Source organism: Macaca mulatta, chromosome 6 (genome assembly GCF_049350105.2).
Source record: "Macaca mulatta isolate MMU2019108-1 chromosome 6, T2T-MMU8v2.0, whole genome shotgun sequence".
Taxonomy (NCBI): Eukaryota; Metazoa; Chordata; class Mammalia; order Primates; family Cercopithecidae; genus Macaca; species Macaca mulatta.
This window is the reverse complement of record NC_133411.1, coordinates 12,154,032-12,176,178: the sequence shown is the minus strand read 5'-3', so window position 1 is coordinate 12,176,178 and position 22,147 is coordinate 12,154,032. Positions and strand designations below refer to the sequence as shown.

At 43.3% G+C, this 22,147-nt stretch overlaps 1 protein-coding gene across 4 annotated transcripts in view; it reads left to right on the top strand.

Moving 5' to 3' along the window:
* CTNND2 (catenin delta 2) overlaps positions 1-22,147 on the top strand; it is a 933,204-nt gene that overhangs the window by 884,094 nt on the left and 26,963 nt on the right. For all 4 annotated transcript variants that reach the window (XM_028849344.2, XM_028849341.2, XM_078004620.1 and 1 more), the window contains one exon: positions 861-945. In XM_028849344.2, the coding sequence (XP_028705177.2) occupies positions 861-945 (85 nt within the window). The remainder of the gene's footprint in view (positions 1-860; positions 946-22,147) is intronic.

Genomic DNA, 22,147 nt, shown 5'->3' with positions numbered 1-22,147 from the left:
CTGATCAACATGGTGAAACCCCATCTCTATTAAAAATACAAAAATTAGCTGGGCGTGGTAGCACGCACTGTAATCCCAGCTACTTGGGAGGCTGAGGAAGGAGCATCACTAGAACCCGGGAGGCAGAGATTGCAGTAAGCCAAGATCTCGCCACTGCACTCCAGCCTGGGCAACAGAGCAAGACTCAGTCTAAAAAAAAAAAAAAAAAAAAAATTAAGAGAGTTAGGGCCTTGCTGTGGATTAGATTTTAGCTAAAGGGAATGTTGTGGCTGATTTATCCAAACCACTCAAACTTTCTCCATATCAGCAATAAGCCTGTTTTACTTTCTTATTATTCATGTGTTCACTGGGGTATTACTTTTAAATTTCTTCAAGAACGTTTCCTTTGCATTCATAACTTGGCTCACTTTTTGCCACAAGAGGCCCAGCTTTTGGCCCGTCTTGGGTTCTGGCATGCCTTCCTCACTAAGCTTAATCATCTCTTGCTTTTGATTTAAAGTGAGAGATGTGCAACCCTTTCTTTCATGTGAACACTTGTGAGCCATTGTAGGGTTATTAATTAGCCTAATTTCTACATTGTTTTGTCTCACGGAAGAGGGAGGCCAGAGGAGAGAGAGGAGGAAGGGCCAGTCTGTGGAACAGTCAGAAGGAACAACATTTATTGATTATGGTTGCTGTCTTAGGTGGGCGCAGTTCGTGGTACTCCAAAACAATAATGGTAATAACATGAGGGACCGCTGATCACAGATCACCATGATAGATATAATAATAATGAAGAAGTTTGAAATACTACAAGAATTATAGCAATGTGACACAGCTGTCCCACTCACATGTTGCCTTTCCTGTCTTTCCTTCATCAGACACTCTCCAAAAGTGGTCAAGGCCGCATCTCAGGTCCTCAACAGCATGTGGCAGTACCGAGATCTGAGGAGTCTCTACAAAAAGGTAAGGCTGGCTTCACCTGGGCCCTGAGCCCAAACACTCAACGCAGGGCCCTGAGACGCGTCACAGACGTGGAGGGCACTTTTCCACAGCCTCAGTCATTGAAACACAACTGAAACGAGAATCAGTAAAGAAGCCAGAAAAGAGGTGATATGTCCCCTGAGTAGCTCCTAAGATCCGTGAAGTTTCTGGACTGGACAGACCCATGCTCGCAGGGTGTTACCCTAAATCATCTTACAGAAAAGGAAATAGGCTCATTTTCCTGAGCTTCAGTATTCTACACTAGACTACAAAGTAATGACAGAGGGATTTGGGAGAAAAAAAATGCATCAACAAATGTTAACAAGTAATTTTGGAAAAAAAATATATGGAAAGATATATATATGGAAAGATATATATATATATAAAGAGAGATGCAGAGCACATCATTCAGGGAATCAAGAACCATTGCAGACTAGGAACATTGAATAGGAGACTTAACTGTCTGACCCATGTCACTCCGCCCCTGAGAACCTCGCGGTGTTACTGGCCAGAGGGAAGAAGACGGTGCTTCCGGTGACAAATGTGGATCACCACGATGCTCGGCATTTGTTCACTGCACTCTCACAAGGCAGGCAGGAATTCATATCACACACTTCCAAAGAGTCTTCACCCCCAACATGGCTCAAAAATGCCTTAAGAGAAAAAAGTCACATCTAGAAAGTTCCATTCAAGGCCTCATTTCCAAAATCTTCTCAATAAGGAATGCCAAACTTTACTCTTTTGTTTAGGAGGGGAGAATTTTTTTTTTGACGTTTCCCAAAAGTTGTTGTTTTATTGTGACAAGCCCCACAAGCATGGGAGTTTAAATCCGAGTTAACAAATAGGGCTAGAAGGCCATGCACAGTGGCTCACACTTGTAATCGCAGCATTTTGGGAGGCTGAGGTGGGCAGATCACCTGAGGTCAGGAGTTTGAGACCAGCCTGGCCAACATGGTGAAACCCAGTCTCTACTAATAATACAAAAAAAAAAAAAGGCTGGGCGTGGTAGCAGTGCGTATAATCTCAGCTACTTAGGAGGCTGAGGCAGGAGAATTGCTTGAACCCAGGAGACAGAGGTTGAGGTGAGCTGAGATCGCACTACTGGACTGTCGCCTGGGCAATAGAGTGAGACTCCATCTCAAAAAAAAAAAAAATAGAGAGGGTAGAGGACATCACCAATAAGCAGGGAGAATGGCATAGGCATTGGTCTCCATGCAGGGATTCAGGAAGCACAGACAGGACTGCAGAAGGGTGCCTGGGCTTCCATCAGCAACTGCCCACAGCACCCACCTGCAGCCCCCTGGCCACTTGCAGGGAGTGGGAAAGCCAAGATCATTGCTGCCTCCATCCCCATCTACAGCCCCCATCCCCCAGGTCACCAGCCACTCACTGGCCAAGGACATGGGCCCACAGTAAGGGGCTTGCATCATAGGGAACAAGACCCATCTTCCCAGAGGGAAAATTTGTCTTTTTCTAAGCAATGGGGAAAAAAATAAATGTTTAATAGCTGTCTCTACTAAGTTAGAGTCTATTTCTAGATTTCCCCCAAGGCCTTTCTAACTTCCCTTAAGTATTCATTACTTTGCACTTTAAGTTTTATAAGGGGTACCCTATATATTTTTCTTCCAAAATTTTCCTGTTCCCTAAGAGGAAGTGTGTTTAAGTTGAAACAGAGTGCAAAATGAAGTGGAGGTTCTAGATCAATGAGAGTCATCCCTCAGTATACACAGGGGATTGGTTCCAGGACTGCCGCAGATAGCAAAATCCGTGAATATTCAAGGCCCTGCGGAAATTAGTCAGCCCTCCTTATACATGGGTTTTGCATCTCACAAATGCTGTACTTTTTATGGGCATTTGGTTGAAAAAAAATCTGCATATTAGTGGACCCATGCAGTGTAAACCCATATGGCTCAGGGGACAACTGTTAAGTCCTTCCCGAAGCATTTTATATAACAGGTTAGCATAAGCCATTTATCTACAGTGTTTTGGCTTCCATTCTATTTTGTTTGAAATTCCTATCCCAGCATCCTTAGTTAATTCCTTCTTGAATTCCTCCAGGAGACAAATGAAGTCTCGCCCAGGAAAGAGTCCTTCAGTTAAAGAGGCAGCCAGAAATAAGGAACATGGTATAAATTAGAAAGGAACTGGCCATTCTGAATCAATGGCTCCAGAAGCTCAACGAAATATTGCTGCATGAAGTAAAACCCTCTTTCCTTTAGATCCTGAACGTTTCCTGTTTGCTGAAATATACCTTCTGATACTTCTGTGCATTGTAGGGAAGCAGCTTTTAGAGACTTTCCAGACTCTTTCTTGAATAGTCGTATGAGTCTTCCATCTTAATGTTTTTCATTGTTGTTAGTAGAGTTCAAAAAGCATAATTGTCTGTCTGTTTCCATGAAAAAAAAAGGATGTGTTGACAGGAATTTCATGGAGCTAAAACTCAAGAGCTGAAGATGCTATAAAATATGTTTCATTTGAGGAGATTCAAGAAGGATGGGCTGAACAAATGCTCTTGCTTCTCTAGTTCTTTTAATTGCGATGTTAGAGTGTCAATTTTACATCTTTCCTGCTTTCTCTTGTGGGCATTTAGTGCTATAAATTTCCCTCTACACACTGCTTTAAATGTGTCCCAGAGATTCTGGTATGTTGTATCTTTGTTCTCATTGGTTTCAAAGAACATCTTTATTTCTGCCTTCATTTCGTTATGTACCCAGTAGTCATTCAGGAGCAGGTTGTTCAGTTTCCATGTAGTTGAGCGGTTTTGAGTGAGTTTCTTAGTCCTGAGTTCTAGTTTGATTGCACTGTGGTCTGAGAGACAGTTTGTTATAATTTCTGTTCTTGTACATTTGCTGAGGAGTGCTTTACTTCCAATTACGTGGTCAATTTTGGAGTAAGTATGATGTGGTGCTGAGAAGAATGTATATTCTGTTGATTTGGGGTGGAGAGTTCTATAGATGTCTATTAGGTCTGCTTGCTGCAGAGCTGAGTTCAATTCCTGGATATCCTTGTTAACTTTCTGTCTCGTTGATCTGTCTAATGTTGACAGTGGAGTGTTGAAGTCTCCCATTATTATTGTATGGGAGTCTAAGTCTCTTTGTAAGTCTCTAAGGACTTGCTTTATGAATCTGGGTGCTCCTGTATTGGGTGCATATATATTTAGGATAGTTAGCTCTTCCTGTTGAATTGATCCCTTTACCATTATGTAATGGCCTTCTTTGTCTCTTTTGATCTTTGATGGTTTAAAGTCTGTTTTATCAGAGACTAGTATTGCAACCCCTGCTTTTTTTTGTTCTCCATTTGCTTGGTAAATCTTCCTCCATCCCTTTATTTTGAGCCTATGTATGTCTCTGCGTGTGAGATGGGTCTCCTGAATACAGCAGACTGATGGGTCTTGACTCTTTATCCAGTTTGCCAGTCTGTGTCTTTTAATTGGAGCATTTAGTCCATTTACATTTAAGGTTAATATTGTTATGTGTGAACTTGATCCTGCCATTATGATATTAACTGGTTATTTTGCTCATTAGTTGATGCAGTTTCTTCCTAGCCTCAATGGTCTTTACATTTTGGCATGTTTTTGCAATGGCTGGTACCGGTTGTTCCTTTCCATGTTTAGTGCTTCCTTCAGGATCTCTTGTAAGGCAGGCCTAGTGGTGACAAAATCTCTAAGCATTTGCTTATCTGTAAAGGATTTTATTTCTCCTTCACTTATGAAACTTAGTTTGGCTGGATATGAAATTCTGGGTTGAAAATTCTTTTCTTTAAGAATGTTGAATATTGGCCCCCACTCTCTTCTGGCTTGTAGAGTTTCTGCTGAGAGATCTGCTGTTAGTCTGATGGGCTTCCCTTTGTGGGTAACCCGACCTTTCTCTCTGGCTGCCCTTAAGATTTTTTCCTTCATTTCAACTTTGGTGAATCTGGCAATTATGTGTCTTGGAGTTGCTCTTCTCGAGGAGTATCTTTGTGGCGTTCTCTGTATTTCCTGGATTTGAATGTTGGCCTGCCCTACTAGGTTGGGGAAGTTCTCCTGGATGATATCCTGAAGAGTGTTTTCCAACTTGGTTCCATTTTCCCCCTCACTTTCAGGCACCCCAATCAGACGTAGATTTGGTCTTTTTACATAATCCCATACTTCTTGCAGGCTTTGTTCATTTCTTTTTCTTCTTTTTTCTTTTGGTTTCTCTTCTCGCTTCATTTCATTCATTTGATCCTCAATCGCTGATACTCTTTCTTCCAGTTGATCGAGTCGGTTACTGAAGCTTGTGCATTTGTCACGTATTTCTCGTGTCATGGTTTTCATCTCTTTCATTTCGTTTAGGACCTTCTCTGCATTTATTACTCTAGCCATCAATTCTTCCACTTTTTTTTCAAGATTTTTAGTTTCTTTGCGCTGGGTACGTAATTCCTCCTTTAGCTCTGAGAAATTTGATGGACTGAAGCCTTCTTCTCTCATCTCATCAAAGTCATTCTCCGTCCAGCTTTGATCCGTTGCTGGCGATGAGCTGCGCTCCTTTGCCGGGGGAGATGCGCTCTTATTTTTGGAATTTCCAGCTTTTCTGCCCTGCTTTTTCCCCATCTTTGTGGTTTTATCTGTCTCTGGTCTTTGATGATGGTGATGTACTGATGGGGTTTTGGTGTAGGTGTCCTTCCTGTTTGATAGTTTTCCTTCTAACAGTCAGGACCCTCAGCTGTAGGTCTGTTGGAGATTGCTTGAGGTCCACTCCAGACCCTGTTTGCCTGGGTATCAGCAGCAGAGGCTGCAGAAGATAGAATATTTCTGAACAGCGAGTGTACCTGTCTGATTCTTGCTTTGGAAGCTTCCTCTCAGGGGTGTACTCCACCCTGTGAGGTGTGGGGTGTCAGACTGCCCCTAGTGGGGGATGTCTCCCAGTTAGGCTACTCAGGGGTCAGGGACCCGCTTGAGCAGGGAGTCTGTCCCTTCTCAGATCTCAACCTCCGTGTTGGGAGATCCACTGCTCTCTTCAAAGCTGTCAGACAGAGTCGTTTGCGTCTGTGCAGAGGTGTCTGTGTGTCTTAGTTTACTGTGCCCTGTCCCCAGAGGTGGAGTCTACAGAGACAGGCAGGTTTCCTTGAGCTGCTGTGAGCTCCACCCAGTTCGAGCTTCCCAGCAGCTTTGTTTACCTACTTAAGCCTCAGCAATGGCGGGCGCCCCTCCCCCAGCCTCGCTGCTGCCTTGCCGGTAGATCACAGACTGCTGCGCTAGCAACGAGGGAGGCTCCGTGGGTGTGGGACCCTCCCGGCCAGGTGTGGGATATGATCTCCTGGTGTGCCTGTTTCCTAAAGCGCAGTATTGGGGTGGGAGTTACCCGATTTTCCAGGTGTTGTGTGTCTCAGTTCCCCTGGCTAGGAAAAGGGACTCCCTTCCCCCTTGCGCTTCCCAGGTGAGGCAATGCCTCGCCCTGCTTCAGCTCTCGCTGGTCGGGCTGCAGCAGCTGACCAGCTCTGATCGTCCGGCACTCCCCAGTGAGATGAACCCAGTACCTCAGTTGAAAATGCAGAAATCACCGGTCTTCTGTGTCGCTCGCGCTGGGAGTTGGAGACTGGAGCTGCTCCTATTCGGCCATCTTGCTCCGCCCCCTTCGGGCTGAACAAATGAATGGTGATGTTTTAGTTGACCCATGATTTAAAAATGTTGAGAAAGAGCTGTTCTTAATAATTTCCAAATTATGCAGTTGTGAAATGAAAGGAAGATCTTTGTACCCAGTATCATAAGTGCCGCTAATAGCAAAGCTCAAAATTCAAAAAAGCTTTTCTTTTGAAAAGCTCCTTTGTGAGAAAACCAAATTCATTCATCTTTATGAATTGTTTTTAATCAGTGGTGAAATAGATTTCTATTTTGTTCTTCACTGACAATTTGCATATCATTGAAAAAAATGTCTGATCCATATCTTTTAATTATCCATGCTTCAAATCTATTTATTAAACATCTATTGTAGGCTTAGCAAAGGAAGAGTTCCAAAGGAAAACATAAGATATGGGAAGAAGGTACTAGGGGTAAAGATGAAAATATGAAACTATAATTGGCAACTTCATTCAGTCCTGAATTACATACTACAGATTTTAAAGCGTGAATTAAGGGAAAGAAACTTGTAGACCAAGTCTTGAGAGGCATTTATGGAGTTTGCACAATTAGGAGGTAAGAGATAAGGACATTATGGATAAAAAGGAAAGTGTGAGGGGAGAGATGGAAATTGGATTGAGAGTTACATGTCCGTGGAACAGAATTCAGCACCATCTGTCATGCTCATTTTCTTATCATACCCAGGCACAGAGGCCAGGATGTCGTTTCATTAGCTCACCTACTTTATGTTACCTAGAGAGACACATTCTGACTCAAATCAGAATATTCTTCTAGCTGGGTGTATTGATTGATATAAAACTATGTTTGATTCATGCTGCATTTGGAACCAAAGCATATTTATATCATCGGAACCTTTGACTTTTGTGAAGCTTGGCCTTTTGCATTATTTTCCCCTAAAGAAACATCAACAGGTGTGGGAGAATGTGATCACTTGCAGGCTAAAGAATACATCACCCTTTTAAAGCCAGTCTTTAGAAAACCACAAAGAGAACTTCAATGTTCTGAGTCATTGCAGAGGATATTTTCTAAAGGAAAAGAGGATGTGCCATAGGAAGAGACTGGATGTCGGGATACAAGAGAAGCAGGAGATGGAAAGTTCTTGTCTTTTTTGAACCTTGGGACTTAAAAAGAAATGAAGTGACTGAAATAATGGGGTGCTTATGTTTGACTATGGTTGGGGAACTGTCAGGATGGCTGGTTTTGAAGGACAGAAGATGGGTGAGGGGGAAGACATAGAATTAAAATATTGTAGAAATCATCATGTATAAATTCTTAGATGATACCTTAATAATCTGCACAACATCTCCAAGAAGTACTTGCATTGGTTGGGACACAGGCTAAGTGTCTAACAGAGAGACCCAAAACTATAGGAGCTGAGACTACACATGGATCCCTTTCCCTCTTATGGAGCCATACGTGCTCAGGCAGGTGGCCCAAGGCCAGCAGGTGACCCTGATGCCTGTCGCATTGCTTTGCCTTGCAAAAGAAATGTCATTCCTGCCTGTGTAAGCAAAGCACCCTGGCTCTGCCCACTTCTCATTCCAGCCCATAGGGTGAGAGAGGGGAGAGGGGAAGGCAAGTGGCACAGAAGTTGCCAGTGTCAGGCTCACACCCCGGGGTGAGAACTCAGTCCCATCGCCACAGCCCCCTGCCAGGGAGGATGGGGACAGGGGCAGCATAACCGCTGCAAAAGGTTTGTGGCAGGAGAAGAAAGGCAGTACCGTTCCAAAAGTCGTTTTCTTCTCAAATGGCTTTAATGTCAGCTGTAATCACAACCTAATGAGGCATGTTATCCCATTTTGGGGTAACTGTGATCATCCAAAACTTCTTACTTGTATTAAGCAACAATCTCATTATTTGCAACTTCTGTACTCCAAAAGCTGTACTGGAAAAGTCTAATCTCTCTTCTCTGCAATAGCCTTCCTGGATTTGAAGCTAGCCATCTTTATCTACAAGGTCATTTCTTTTCTAGGTCTAAAATGTGTAGGAGAGGAATAGAAATAGCCTCCCTCACCCATCGCTAGGTTCATGACTGAAGCCCCTATAATGAAAAGCAAATTATAGTAACAAGAGAGAAGGCATACAAAATTATCTGTATAATTAGATAATTACATGAGATAGTTACATGCCAATTAATTACATGAGAACCTCTATAAGGAAATAAAGGCCCAAAGAAACAGGTAAACTTGTGTATTTTTATGCTTAAGTCTGATGGAGAGTGGACACCCATGGAGAAGTTTGATTGGAGGACAAAGGGGTATGATCTAATGGTGATAAATGGGGGGATCTTCCAGATTCCTCTCTGTGCCCCTGTGAGTTCAGAGATAAGGATGTTCCTTTGCTCCAGTATAAGGAGGCACCTCTCGAATGAGGGTTTTATGACCTGCTTAAGGGAAGAAGCATGAGAGCAAGGTGAGAGAAACCTTTCTGCCTTTGTTGTTTTCCCAAATGCCAAGGTGCCATATTTGGGGTTAGCATGTCCTAAATCCCGTCACATGCTAAATTCTAATATGTCAGCCTTTCCACAGCCTTCACCATGCTATCCTTTTTTGCCAAATGCATGTAAGTTTGTTGGTGTCCCTTTGGTAATATAGCACCCCAAAATGAATGTATTCCTCCAAGCTTGTTTGAAGCAGAGGAGAATAGAACAGACTATGCTTTCCTGATGCGGGACACTCAACTTGTACTCATAAAACTGGAGATCACATTGGTGTCTGAAAGGCTCATCCTACAATTTGGTGAAATACAAAGAGTGGATGGCCAGGGGTTCATGGCACAGCCCTGCCACTTACCAGCAGCATGACCTTGGGCAGGTGACTTGAGACCCTCTGCCCATCAGTGTAAGAACTGACTTCGGGCAGTCCTCTGACCACTTCTGCTGAAGGTTGGAACACAAAGAGTAGCCCTCTGATTTACCAGGTTTCAGATGCGCTAGAGTTGCTTGGCAGCCAGTTATCTGTACCTGATGAGCAGCCATTCCTGATGCAGAGCCGCCAGAAAAGTAAACGACCTCTTAAAATGGTCTTTGGCTGTTCTTATACCTGGCAGCATGTTCTCTGGAGGCAGCGGGACAAACCCTCGGGTCTCTGGAGGTTTGGAAGCCTGGGTCGCCATGGTGCCTTCCTTCCACTTTGTGTATCCAAGTCTGTATCTTTCCTTGACCTTTGCATCAAAGAACCTTCATAGCCTTTCATGAAGACTGCAGCATCTCTCCCTCAATCCCACCCACCCCCTCCCTTGGTTTTCCCATCCATGACGGGAAAGCCATAATACTTGCCACAGTGGATTGCTGACGTCTCAAATAGAACAGAAGTCATCACAGTGCTTTGTAAAATGGAAAGTAACAATCCATGGGAGTTGCTGCCATTAGTTCTACAACATTTTTCCAAGCTGTTTGATTGGCAAGTGCCGTCTCTGCCATCCTGTCCACAGGCAGCTGAAGGTTTGGATCTGAGTATTTCATTTTGTCATCATCATCATCATCGCTATTCACCTCTGCCTACATTTTTACAGCCCCTTTCTCCCTGGTCTCTCTACTCTGTCTCCTCTAGTCCCTAGAGGCCTATCCAGTGTCTGCTTCCCACAGTCTTTCTCCTTTCTCCCACGCAGCTCTGCCTGCTGGCAATATTTCTATAGGAAACAGAGTCCCATGTCTACAACTGAGAGTGCTAGGTGCTGAAAGCTGGCGATCAGAATTGAGGGGTTGCTACCTCCATGCTTCCGTGCCCTTGCCTCTCCGTGCACTGCTTGCCTGGAAGACAAGCCAGGCCATTCAAACAGACCCTGTAAAGTTACTGTGGAAAGGGTCAGGGCAGTCCCTGTTGTTAAAGTGACAGATGATTTTTCCAATGTTCAGCTTATGGTCCTGAAGCTCATTTTGCTCTAAGAATCTCCAAGTGCTTCAGAGAGAACAGCATCCACTCAGTATCTCTCCGAGTGAATTAAAATCCATAGTTCAGGTAGGGCATGGTGGCTCACACCTGTTATCCCAGCACTTTGGGAGGCCGAGGTAGGTGGATCACTTGAGGTCAGGAGTTTGAGACCAGCCTGGCCAACATGGTAAAACCCCATCTTTACTAAAAATACAAAAATTACAGGCAGTGCACGCCTGTAATCCTAGCTACTCAGGAGGCAGAGGTAGGAGAATCGCTTGAACCCAGGAGGTGGAGGCTGCAGTGAGCAGAGATCACGCCACTGCACTCCAGCCTGGGTGACAGAGTGAGGCCCTGTCTCAAAAAATAAAGATAAATAATAAATAAAATCCATAGTTCCTAAGTGTATGGATCAAATCTCACAGGTAGATCAGATGTCAGACCCCAACCTCTTGTTGGCAAGCAGTGGGGTTAGAAACCTCCTAATATTGATGGCCTGGTGTTTTTATGGTTGTGCCACCCTCCACTCCACCCCACATACATTGTTGGTATCTTGCACAGTGAGCTCATGTCTTGAAAAATGCCAAACTGCCTGTGCTTGAAACGGATAAGATCATATTTCTCTGAATAGAGATACTGTATCTGCTCTTGCCTTCGTGATGAGAGAAAGAAAATGTAAAACTAAACTTTCAGTATCCTTCCTTTTATTGTCAGAGAAGATAGACTCTCGGGTTGCACAGCAAGTGAAGAATGAGCTTTGATGGGAGTGGAGTCATGCCCTTCATGGCCTGTCTCACACCAGGCTCTCTTTCCTTACCTCTCTTGGATTCATTTTATTAGCTCTTGCCGCCATTGCACTCACAAAACAAGAAATCAATAAGTAATTATAGATGGGTAAGAGAATGCCTGTAGATTTCCTCAAATGTCCAAACCAGAGTGGATGAAGGAGTGAATACAGCCTTTTGTCATCTTTCACAGCTTGCTTATGGGAGACTGATCACTCTACATAGATAAGCCAGTAGCCCATGGCCCTGCAAACAGAAGTGATGTTCTCATGTTTAATATCACTCCATTACCCTCATCTGCTGGACATTTGAAAAACAATACCACATTCCAGTGAGAATTAGAAAGATACTTTGAAATAATGTCGAGGAAAAACACAATATAGTCAAAATTCAAAATTTTGATGTTTAAGCTTTGCAGTATGAAGAGTGAGGAATACTGAAGGGCTTTAATATGTCTTCCAATATGTTGCCATTTTGAGAATTAATAGATTCTACTTTCTGGGTATCTAAGATAGGGATGAAAAAGTAGTAAATCCTCTATAGAAATAAATTAAACTACTAAATGTAGAGCTGTCATTTTATCAAGGAAATTGCTTAACGGGAATTTATTAATCTTTCTACTGTGCTGGAAAATTCTTCAACAACAGATTATTGGAAGAACATAAGGACTTTCGGCCAGATTTTAAAACAACCCAAGGCTAGTGTCCACAAGGTTTGCAATTGTAGCTCCTCAAGTTCTTTCTTTTCTAAATCACTTGATGTCAAGTTAGGGTAGAAAACAAAAAGTCTAAGGTTAAACTCAGCTACCATACTGTCTCCTCCATAAATCGGGACGTTTGCTTGTGATGTTTGGTATTGACAAACAAGGTCTTTCTTCACGAAGTCTCCTGACCTCTCTGAGACAATTCTCAGACACTCATCATATGATATCTGTCCAAAAGCAAAGAAGAACAGAAGCAAAAATCAATTGTGCAAAAGTGGAAATCAATGCACATGGCAGTTGCTAAACAAGAAGTGACTAACTTACAGCTGTTGCTGGGATAGATCCCCAAGTCAGGGGAAATCCCATATAGCAGTACCCAAACTAAACACTTCCTCTGTAATTCCACCCTTTTACGAGGCTTCACTCATAACATTTTGAATCAAAACCTACAAAAATACCCCAGAGACAAAAGGCAGAATCAAAGGACCAGATCAGGAGCTAGTAAACTCAGTAAGTTTAATGTAAGTATACATCCATTCTTCTTACTTACTTTGGGGCAATTAACTCAAACTTACTCCCTCGTTTTCTGGTGGATCCAGTAGACTGGGTGATATCACATCTATGAGAACTCAGTGTGCTTGAGAGACAGCGTGATCAGTTTCTTCTCTCTTCCCAGCTCCATCTCCTCTCCCTCCCCTTCTCATAAGCTGCGGCTTCCCCGTCTCAATGCCTCCCAACAAGGTTGAGCTAAGTGGGAAAGGAGACTCAAGAGGAGGAGAGAAGAACCTGACCATCTTGGTTATATCCTGGCTCGGGTACACTCTGCCCATGGGAGATGTCTCCTGGCTAGCTCCATCTCTCATGGGGGCAGTGGGGTGTGTTGCTCAGAAGTACCACCATGCAACCAAGGACCTCCCAACTGGGGATGCCTGACCTCCTCAGCCATCTCTCTCAGAATTCTCAGTCGGCCTCAGACTACACACAGGCCAGGAAAGACACCAATTTTGTGCCCCTGTAGCTTTTGTCGTTTTGGAAGTCTATTTAAGAAGAAGAGTACACTTTATGAATATAAAATTAGGTACAGACCCTGGAAGGGGCCCATGCAGTGGGTGGGCCTGAAAGTTCTTGGCTCCATGGTCAGTTCACCTCTGGCACTGAATCTCTCTATCACCCTGCTAATGCCACTGAAGACACTAGGCCCTGCCACCCCCAAACTTCAGGGAGCTCATGGTGAAACTCTACATAGTCCACTCTCTGGGCTTCTGGAGAGGGAGGGTGAGGAATCCCCAACCAACTGATTACTTCCAAGGAAGTTTTCACCACCAGCCACTTCCACCCTCAGCCTAATCTTATATAATCTGGAGTTGAGTCATATGCTAATACTGCAAAACCCTATTTTGTCCACCACTTTTGCAGCTCCAAGTGGAAGGTCTAACATTTCGAGAAAGTGGGGCAAGGGGACATCTATTATTCTTTGCCTTGCTTGAGACCTTAGCCAGAACAGAGACAATAAGGAAATTACATTAATATCCTGGCATAGTACCTTATCACCAGTATTTAATTATCTACAAGTTCTCTAGAGAATCTGTTTTCTTGCCTTTTCCAGCTTCTAAAGGCTGCCTGCATTCCTTGACTGGTGGCCTCCTCCACCACCATCAGAGGCAGCAGTGCAGCATCTTTGAAATTTCTTTTTTTCCGTCGTCGTACTGCCTGCTCTGTGACCGCCCGAGTCTCTCGTATAAGAAACAACCCTTGAGATTACATCGGGCCTCCTGGGATATTCACAATGACCTCTCCCTTTCAAGGTCCTTAACTTCATCACATCTGCAAAGTCCCTTTGGCCAAAGGTTGCATATTCACTGCTTCTGGGAATTAGGATGGTTACATCTTCTATGGGGCAGACAGCATTATTCAGCCTCCCACTCCCTCTCACGTAAAAACCTGAGTGTAATGGTCAAAGTCTGATATAACTTCTGCCAGAACCAGGGGTTTGGCTCCTCCTAACTCCAGGCTCCCCACCTCTGGAGTGTTGCCCTCATCTGTATTATCCACATTGACTATCAGTCTGCCCACATTGCAAACAACTGGAATGGAAAAGAGCCGGGTAGGGCATGCGTTTTTCTTTTAGAGACATGCCTTTGTAAATACTTCCAGTTCTTAATCAAGTGGCCACCTACGTCTCCCTGTCTAGGGGCTTCACTGGAAAGCACAGTTTTTATTACAGGGTGCAAAAGTGAAGAAAAGGCTACGGAGATGTTCATTCCCTGGACGTCCATGCTATGTGTGCACCAGCACCTGTGCTCCTTTTGAGTATCTGTGCCCAGTTTTTATAAAGGCCACATTCTTGGGAGATCCCACAGTGCTGTCATTTCACTGGAAATACTTCTACAGTAATTACCAATTGGCTTTAACCTTGAAAACGGCCCCAAGTCCATGACTCCTTTGCCCTATGCAGGGAGGCCAGCTAGTTCGATGCAAAGAGAACTGTACATTTTCAGACTGTTTTGTAGTTGGAATAACATAAGAATGTCAGCAACAACCAACGGAAGAAGTGAGGTCACAGAATGTGGAACTGCCTCAGATGCTTCTTGCTGTTGCCACGTGTCCTGTCATAACCCCATGCCCGTGACAGGCTGCCAGCAGTTCCTGAGGTTAAAGCTGGGTGAACTTACAGTTCCATGTACATGAGAGAGAGAACAGTTCCATGTTCATGGCGTCCTCACCGCCAGTGCTCCATTTAACTGGATGACATATTGACCACTGGTAAGATATGTAGCATAAAATAAAAGTATGCAGCAGTTGGGTTTTTCTCTATGCCAGTCAATGCGATAGTACCCCCATTTTCTTATTCTCCTTAATACCACGTGATTCCTCTTAGAGCAATCCTGTCAATCCTACAAGCAAATGGCCACTCCTAGTAACTTACATTCATTCGTTAATTCAGTGCATATTTACTGAGTACCTGCTAGATCCTCTGCTCCCTTCTAGGTTCTGGAAATTCCGAAGTGGATGCACCCATATTGGGTTAGCTTTCCCCAATTACATAGTGGCATGCATTTTAACAATGATTTCTTGATAGTTTCACTTTATGCTTATTTTCTCCTGATATTGTCCGTTTTCCTCCTTCCTGTTTCTTCATCCTCTCCCTCTGGTCATTCTTCCCCTAGAGATACATACGCTCTTCGTGCTTCTATCTTACGATGTTTGAAAAATGTCCTCTCCCCATCCTTTTCCATCTTCTGCCTTCTCACCTTCTGCTCTCCCATGGTCCAGTTTTCACAATGAGGTTTCCAGGAAGGTTGGAGTTCATTCATGGTGCCTTTCTCACTTTCTGTTGTGCTCATCAACCCCTAGCAGTCAGTCCTCATGCCTCCATGGAAAGGGCTCCAAACTGCAGCGTCCGACGAGTCTCATTGCCTGTGTGACTTAGGGAGGGCTCCCCACTGTAACACGCAGACCGAAACATCTAATGATCCAACTACACGAAAGTTTATTTTCTTGCTCCTGTAATCATCCTGGACAGGTGTTCAAGTAGACAGGTCAGCTCTTCTCCATGTGGGCACTCGGGACCCAGACTACTCCTTCCATCTGTGGCTCTGGCACGACGTAAGGCCTGCAGCTATCCCTGGCAACACACATGACCACTGCCCCACCTCCGTTGGCTAGATCTCCATCGCATGGGTGTGAAAGGCTGCCACATGGCAGGAGAGGCTGGGACGTGTGGTCTAGATGGGTATCCAGGAAGAAAAGGCCATGGACTGGGGAGGCCCTGACACATCTTCCTCTGTTAAACAGCCTCCTCCCGGGCTGCTTTGTCACTACTCTTATTTTTCTCTACCTGGCAAGCTGCCCCTTCTCAGTCTTTTTTGCCAACACCCTGGTCCTGGTCTTCCCTGCGGCATCTTTGTTTGGGACCCTATATCTGCTAATGTAGATGATCTCATCTGCTCTCACATTTTGTTTTCTTTTGTTTTGTTTTTGTTTTTGTTTTCACAGAACCTGTCTCATGAGAACCTCACAGCATATAGGCAAGATCCCTTCACAAAGCACTACCATCTTAAGACAATTGTTTTTTAATTATACTTTGAGTTCTGGGATACATGTGCAGAAAGTGCGGGTTTGTTACATAGGTATACACATGCCATGGTGGTTTGCTGCACCCTGCTCCCATGGTTTTTAAGTGCATTTGAAGACTAGTTGTATCCACATTTATTTCTCTATCTGGTCTTAACTATTGAACACTAAACCCATCCATACAACTACCCACATGACATCTGCACTTAGGTAGCTCATCAGCTCTAACTGTCCATACATCCAGTGCTTAGCTCTCAGTATATTCCCCAAATCTATTCTTCTTCTGTGGTTGCCCATCTCAGTAAATAGCACCTAACCCACCTTGTTGTTCTTTTCAGAAATCTGAGAGTTATCCAACTAATACTTCCTTCTTTCTTACCTCCACTCTATCTTTCGCAAACCCTGATGATATATTTCCCAAATATCTCCCATACCTAACTATATCTCCCATCCTTACTTCCATCATCATCTGTCCCTGGTCCTGGTACAATATTACTGCCTAATTGGTTTTCTGGAATCAACGTTACCATCTTCAGTCTATTTTCCATTAAGCATTCAGAATATACTTTTAGAAATCCCGATCTGACCTGGCCTTTCGCCTGATTAAAACTCTTCAGTACCTTCCAGTTTCTCACAAAATCCTGCTCACCTCCCTGCGCTGACTTGCCTCCACCCTGCCTGCGATCGCTTTGCCTCAGCCCACGCTGTTCTTGCTTCCCCTGGCTCTTCCTTTTCAGGCACAAAGCTGTTTCCACCTCAGAACCTTGGCATTGCCTGGACACAAGTCAGTTCCTCCCCTGGGAATGCCTCCTCTTCTTTCCCTCCAAGCCTGGTTATTGCTGCCCCAGTGTAACTATAACCCTTCCAGAAAACCTCCCTGACTTTCCCAGCTCTCTAAGGCTAATAGCAGTCCTTCCCAATAACCTGTACTTTTCCTTCATGGCTCTTACAACCTGGCTGTATGAAGCATGATGTGATCATGCTTTGAACACCTGTTTCTCCTTCATCTTCCCCTCAACAGCCATGCCAGTCTTTCTCTGTTCTTGCCCTGTGCCCAGCATGGTGCTAGCTATTTACTAATTTTTATTGAATAAAAGCTACCCCAGAGTGTAAGCCTAGCAGAGTAGCAGAGGGCATGTTCAATGACTCTGCTTCCATTCACATTGTCAGAAGCACTTTTTTTTTTTTTTTTTTTTTTTGAGAAGGAGTTTCGCTCTTGTTGCCCAGACTGGAGTGTAATGGCTTGATCTCAGCTTACTGCAACCTCTGCCTCCCTAGTTCAAACAATTCTCCTGCCTCAGCCTCCCGAGTAGCTGGGATTACAGGCATGTGCCACCATGCCCAGGTAATTTTGTATTTTTAGTAGAGACAGGGTTTCTCCGTGTTGCTCAGGCTGATCTCGAACTCCTGATCTCAGGTGATCTGCCCACCTTGGCCTCTCAAAGTGCTAGAATTACAGGCGTTAGCCACTGCGCCCATCCTGTCAGAAGCATTTTGAAGTAGACTGGAATACAGGGAACCTGAAGTTGAGACCCAGGGTAAACATCAAATTTGTTCACCAGTGATAAGTATATATGTAAAATAGTTGACTATTCAAATGACATATTAGAAGCTAGACATTTGGATTCCTAAATCTGAAGACTGGACTGTTTAGTTTTATCCCGAACTTAACTTTGCAGTACTAATTGAAACACAGATTGTTAAAACTCATCCAAGTCAAATCTTTGTTTTAAGGCCTCAAAAGCAAAGCCAGGGAGGTAAGAGGACTGGTTTGGTCTTATTTCAATTTCCCAGGTGTTTTCATTTCTTTGTTTGTTTTGGTTTTTTGCATCCATTGGTCCCTATTAACTCCTAGCGGTTAACAGTGGTATACTTTCTTCTACTAAATCATATACATTTTTTCCAAGTTTTCAAATCTTCTTGGTTACACTGGTTCTTTAGAATTAGCCCAGTAGCAGTAAATTGAATTCCTAAAACAGATTTACACAGTATTTGCTTTTAAAAGATGGTGTTGCACAGATCCTTATGCTTATATGTACTGTACCTTTAAGTATCCAAATCAATTTAATTAAATTTCATTAGAAGCAACAGAGCTGAAACAAACTAATGAAAGCTACTGGTATGTCAGGTGGTATTTATTTGTACATTAAGCCGCAAATACTCCCTTTTGGCCCTTAAAATTTAGTTTAAATATTTAACTCTAATAGCTTTTGGAATTGTTGATGGAATTAGTTTTAATGAATCTTTAACAAACAGTTTACCTTAAAAATAGATGGAAGCTTGTTTTATTACAGCAGAGATGAGCAGAAGGTTTTGTAGTTAAGCAAAATCTGGCTTGGTCTTTAGTCACACAGACAGTGCATCAGAATATTCTGCCTCCCATTTATTGTATTTAATACCTTTTCTTGAAATAAGGATGTATATATATAAATACCACTAATTTGAAATATTTTTATTCTCTGCTTAATGTGATTACATTAATAGGTTTGTTCCACTCAAAAATGACTGGAAAACTGGTACAATTCTGAACAATCAAGCTTTTGATACGTGAGCATTAATATCTTAGCTGGTTACCTAAGGCAACGACTTCTGTTTTGACTTTCGTTTGAAAAGTAGGTCCCAGCGAAGTAGTCTTGCTTATGAATATAAGTACCAAGCCCTGAGTGTTACAGCTGATGCATGGGTGAGCTTGGGTTGCTAAAAGCCCAACAGATTTTTACCACACTTTCCTTTATATCTCAAGTCACTTAAAAAAAATTAGAATTGACAAGCTTTATGGGCTGTAGAGCCTCCAAAGACAGCTAAGGTGAAAGGCTTGTGTTTGTGACTTCGGTACCAAATAATCTGTACATGGCCACTGAGGAATCCTTGCTTAGAGGCCAAATAAATCTTGCTAGATTAAAAAAGTTCCAGAACTGTTTAAAAACCAAGGAGAAAAAGGCCATAAACGGGCCAACAGTATCCTAGTCATTATTTTGCATTCCAATTAATATCCCCAGTAGAAATAAACAAGCATTGTTCATTTTCAAAGTTAATTGTTTATTGAAGCTCCTGGGTCAGAGAAGTCTCTTATAAGAAAATAGTTGATGAATCTAACTTCTAAGGATAGAAGACAAAGTTTCCAAAACTCTCTTTGGAAACAAAATTATCAATAGAAACATCAACATTGACCATATCATCACAGCTGTGGCTATTCACTGGGTCACCCTCCATCCCATTGGGGTCAAGTTTCTAAAAGTTGTCTTCCAGGAGCAGGATCAGAGGCCACCATGCACGTAACTCAAAATTCCATTTTCTGCTAAATCTCATCTGTTGAAACACATTAATAAGGATTTGGTATTCAGCCTATTTTCTTTCCCCCGTAATCACCAAATCCACTCAACCTTCATTTTAGCAGCCCTTGAAATATTTACTGTCCCCTCCCACCTTCTCTCTAAACTCTATTACATGGAATGAGCCAACTTCTCTCTCTAATCCCCTTTCCTCCACCTCCATCAAGGAGTATCCTTCTCCATCCTTTCTGTGATTCAGCAGAAGTAGGGTGCTCTCACCTGCTCAACTCACAATGGCAGGATGTCCCTTGATAGTCAGAGGGAGGTGGGAGCCTTGGAACACATGGGTCATTCTCATTCCATCACATCTAAATTTTCTCCACCCTCTTGTTGACATGCTCTGCATGCTTTCTGGAGCACCGACTGGTCATCACTGTTCCCTGCCCAGTAATATTCCCACAAGGTGACCCATCCAGAAACCAACCCCTTCAGTTTAGTAGGCACATTCTGGAAGCAGGTGTGGACTGCTGTACCCAGCCCTAAAAGAAATTGGGGCATAGCTAATGAGAAAGGTAATATACTCTCCCTTTTTATCCAGTTTCCTGATTCTCCTAAGGATCTGTGTTTGAGGGGAACTGAATGCATTTGCCATGAGCAAGTACATCTATCTTCTGAGTTCCATGGGGCAAGAAGCACTGGAGGTGGAGGGACAAGCTGTGTGCTCCGACTGAGTCAGCACCCACCCAGGGGCCAGAGGTGGCAGAGATAATGATGCTTCAAAATTATTTTCCAGACTGGTTAAAGAGGAGGCAACTGTATATACCTCATGGTCAGTGGAGAGAAATTACCATTTAAACATGGTCAGTGGAGAGAAATTTCCATTTAAAATAGAGCAGGCAAGCCAAAAGCCACTTTTTTTGTGATTGTCGTTAGGTACTATTTTACCTAAGCTAACACTACCTTCAGCACAGTTGCGAGAATGTCATAAAAGACAGATCTACCAACAGCAGAAGATAATTCTGATGAAGTTACTCTGAGCTACGATTAAAAGAAAAAGGTTCTGAGGTTCTGATTGTATTTATTTGTTACAGAATAGAGTGTAAGAACTGTGGATGCTAGCTATAAAACATGTGAAATTGATTATCATTTCATTTTACAATAATTAATGCTGTCATCTTAAATCATTGACTCCAGCTAGCATTTATTAGGCACCTCTTTGTTCCAGGTACTATGCTAGATACCAGGGCTTCAGAAAAAAATGAAGCACCCTTGCTACCTCACAGCTAGGGAGACAGACTGGATTGCAAAAGTCTATAGTGTGATGTAGAAGCATTTTATTAGTATAATGGAAAGAAAACTGGTTGCATTACTGAATGCTCCCCCCAAACCAGGGTGGCATAATTTATTTGGCATTAGTAACTGAATGAACATGCACTGCTTGCCTCCTGTTTGCCTCATACAGAACCAAGCAGAATAAGATTTAACAGGCAGAAAAAGACAAGGTGCCCTGCCACGTCATAGAACTGCCTGATCAAAGGTGGGGATGTTTGAAATTGAGTCTCATAAGCAGTACATGCTGGGTGATCAGGTGTGATTGGGGTTCAGTGTGTGTGGCACCTCTCTGGCCTGAGATTTTGACCTGTTTTGTTGCCATAGTAAGTCAACCTTGGGAATGGAGACTGAAGGGTCTTCTGGGATTTGGCACTTTAAAAAATGTGCCCCAACTTGTCACTGATAACCTGTGCAAAGAAACCCCAAGCCAGTGGTTCACAGCCCTGGCTGTTCATTAGCATCCATTTGGGGGAGGAGTGGAGCTTTTGAAAATAAGGATACACAGGCCCTACCCAGAATAACCTAAAGAGAACCTCAGGGCTGGGGCCCAGTCATTACTATTTTTAAAACTCCCCAGGCTGATAAGTCACATCGCCCTTAATGTATAGAAAAGAAGCTGAGACAGAGCTTGCCAGTAATGGGAAGAGAAGGGCATACTCCTGACAGCTCTCTAATTCCACCTCTCTATCTGCAGAGACATCCAGGGTTAGCAAGTCAAGTAGTGAAAAGATATTCATGAGAACAGTTTTGAGCCTTGCCAGACAGTTCTAGCTCATCCCCTGCATACAAACCTAACAAACTCCCGTGCTCATCTGAACTGAATGTCATGCACTTTATTTATTGTTTGTTTGTTTACTTATTTATTTATTTATTTGAGGTGGAGTTTCACTCTTTCGCCCAGGCTGGAGTGCAGTGGCACGATCTCGGCTCACTGCAACTTCTGCCTTCCGGTTTCAAGTGATTCTCCTGCCTCAACATCTGGAGTAGCTGGTATTACAGGCGCCCGCCATGACGCCTGGCTAATTTTTGTGTTTTTAGTAGAGACAGGGTTTCACCCTGTTGGTCAGGCTGGTCTTGAACTGCTGACTTCGTGATCTGCCCGCCTTGGCTTCCCAAAGTGCTGGGATTACAGGCGTGAGCCACTGCGCTCGGTCACACAATTTCTAGAATAAGAAGCTATGGCTCGAGTGTGTGTTGTCCTAACCGCCTGTAGACCCGTCCAAATGAAAGCTACTTAGTCCCCTCATTCAAACTGTTAGTAGAAGTCTCTCTAGTAATACATTCTTCTTGGCGATGTTTACAAGATGTTCAAAAATATAAAATGGAAAGCGTTATAAATTCAGGGCACTCAAAATACATAAAAAGAAGACCTGTATCAACTAAACAGACTGACCACATCCTAGAAATACCGTGAAGACCAATGGTAGTGGGACTGTGGGGATGAACATCGCCCGATTCTTGTGCACTCTGAACCATTGGAAATGCCCGTGTGGATGATTGTAGCTTTGGGGAATAATACAGTTTCATAAGAAACACATTGGAAACTT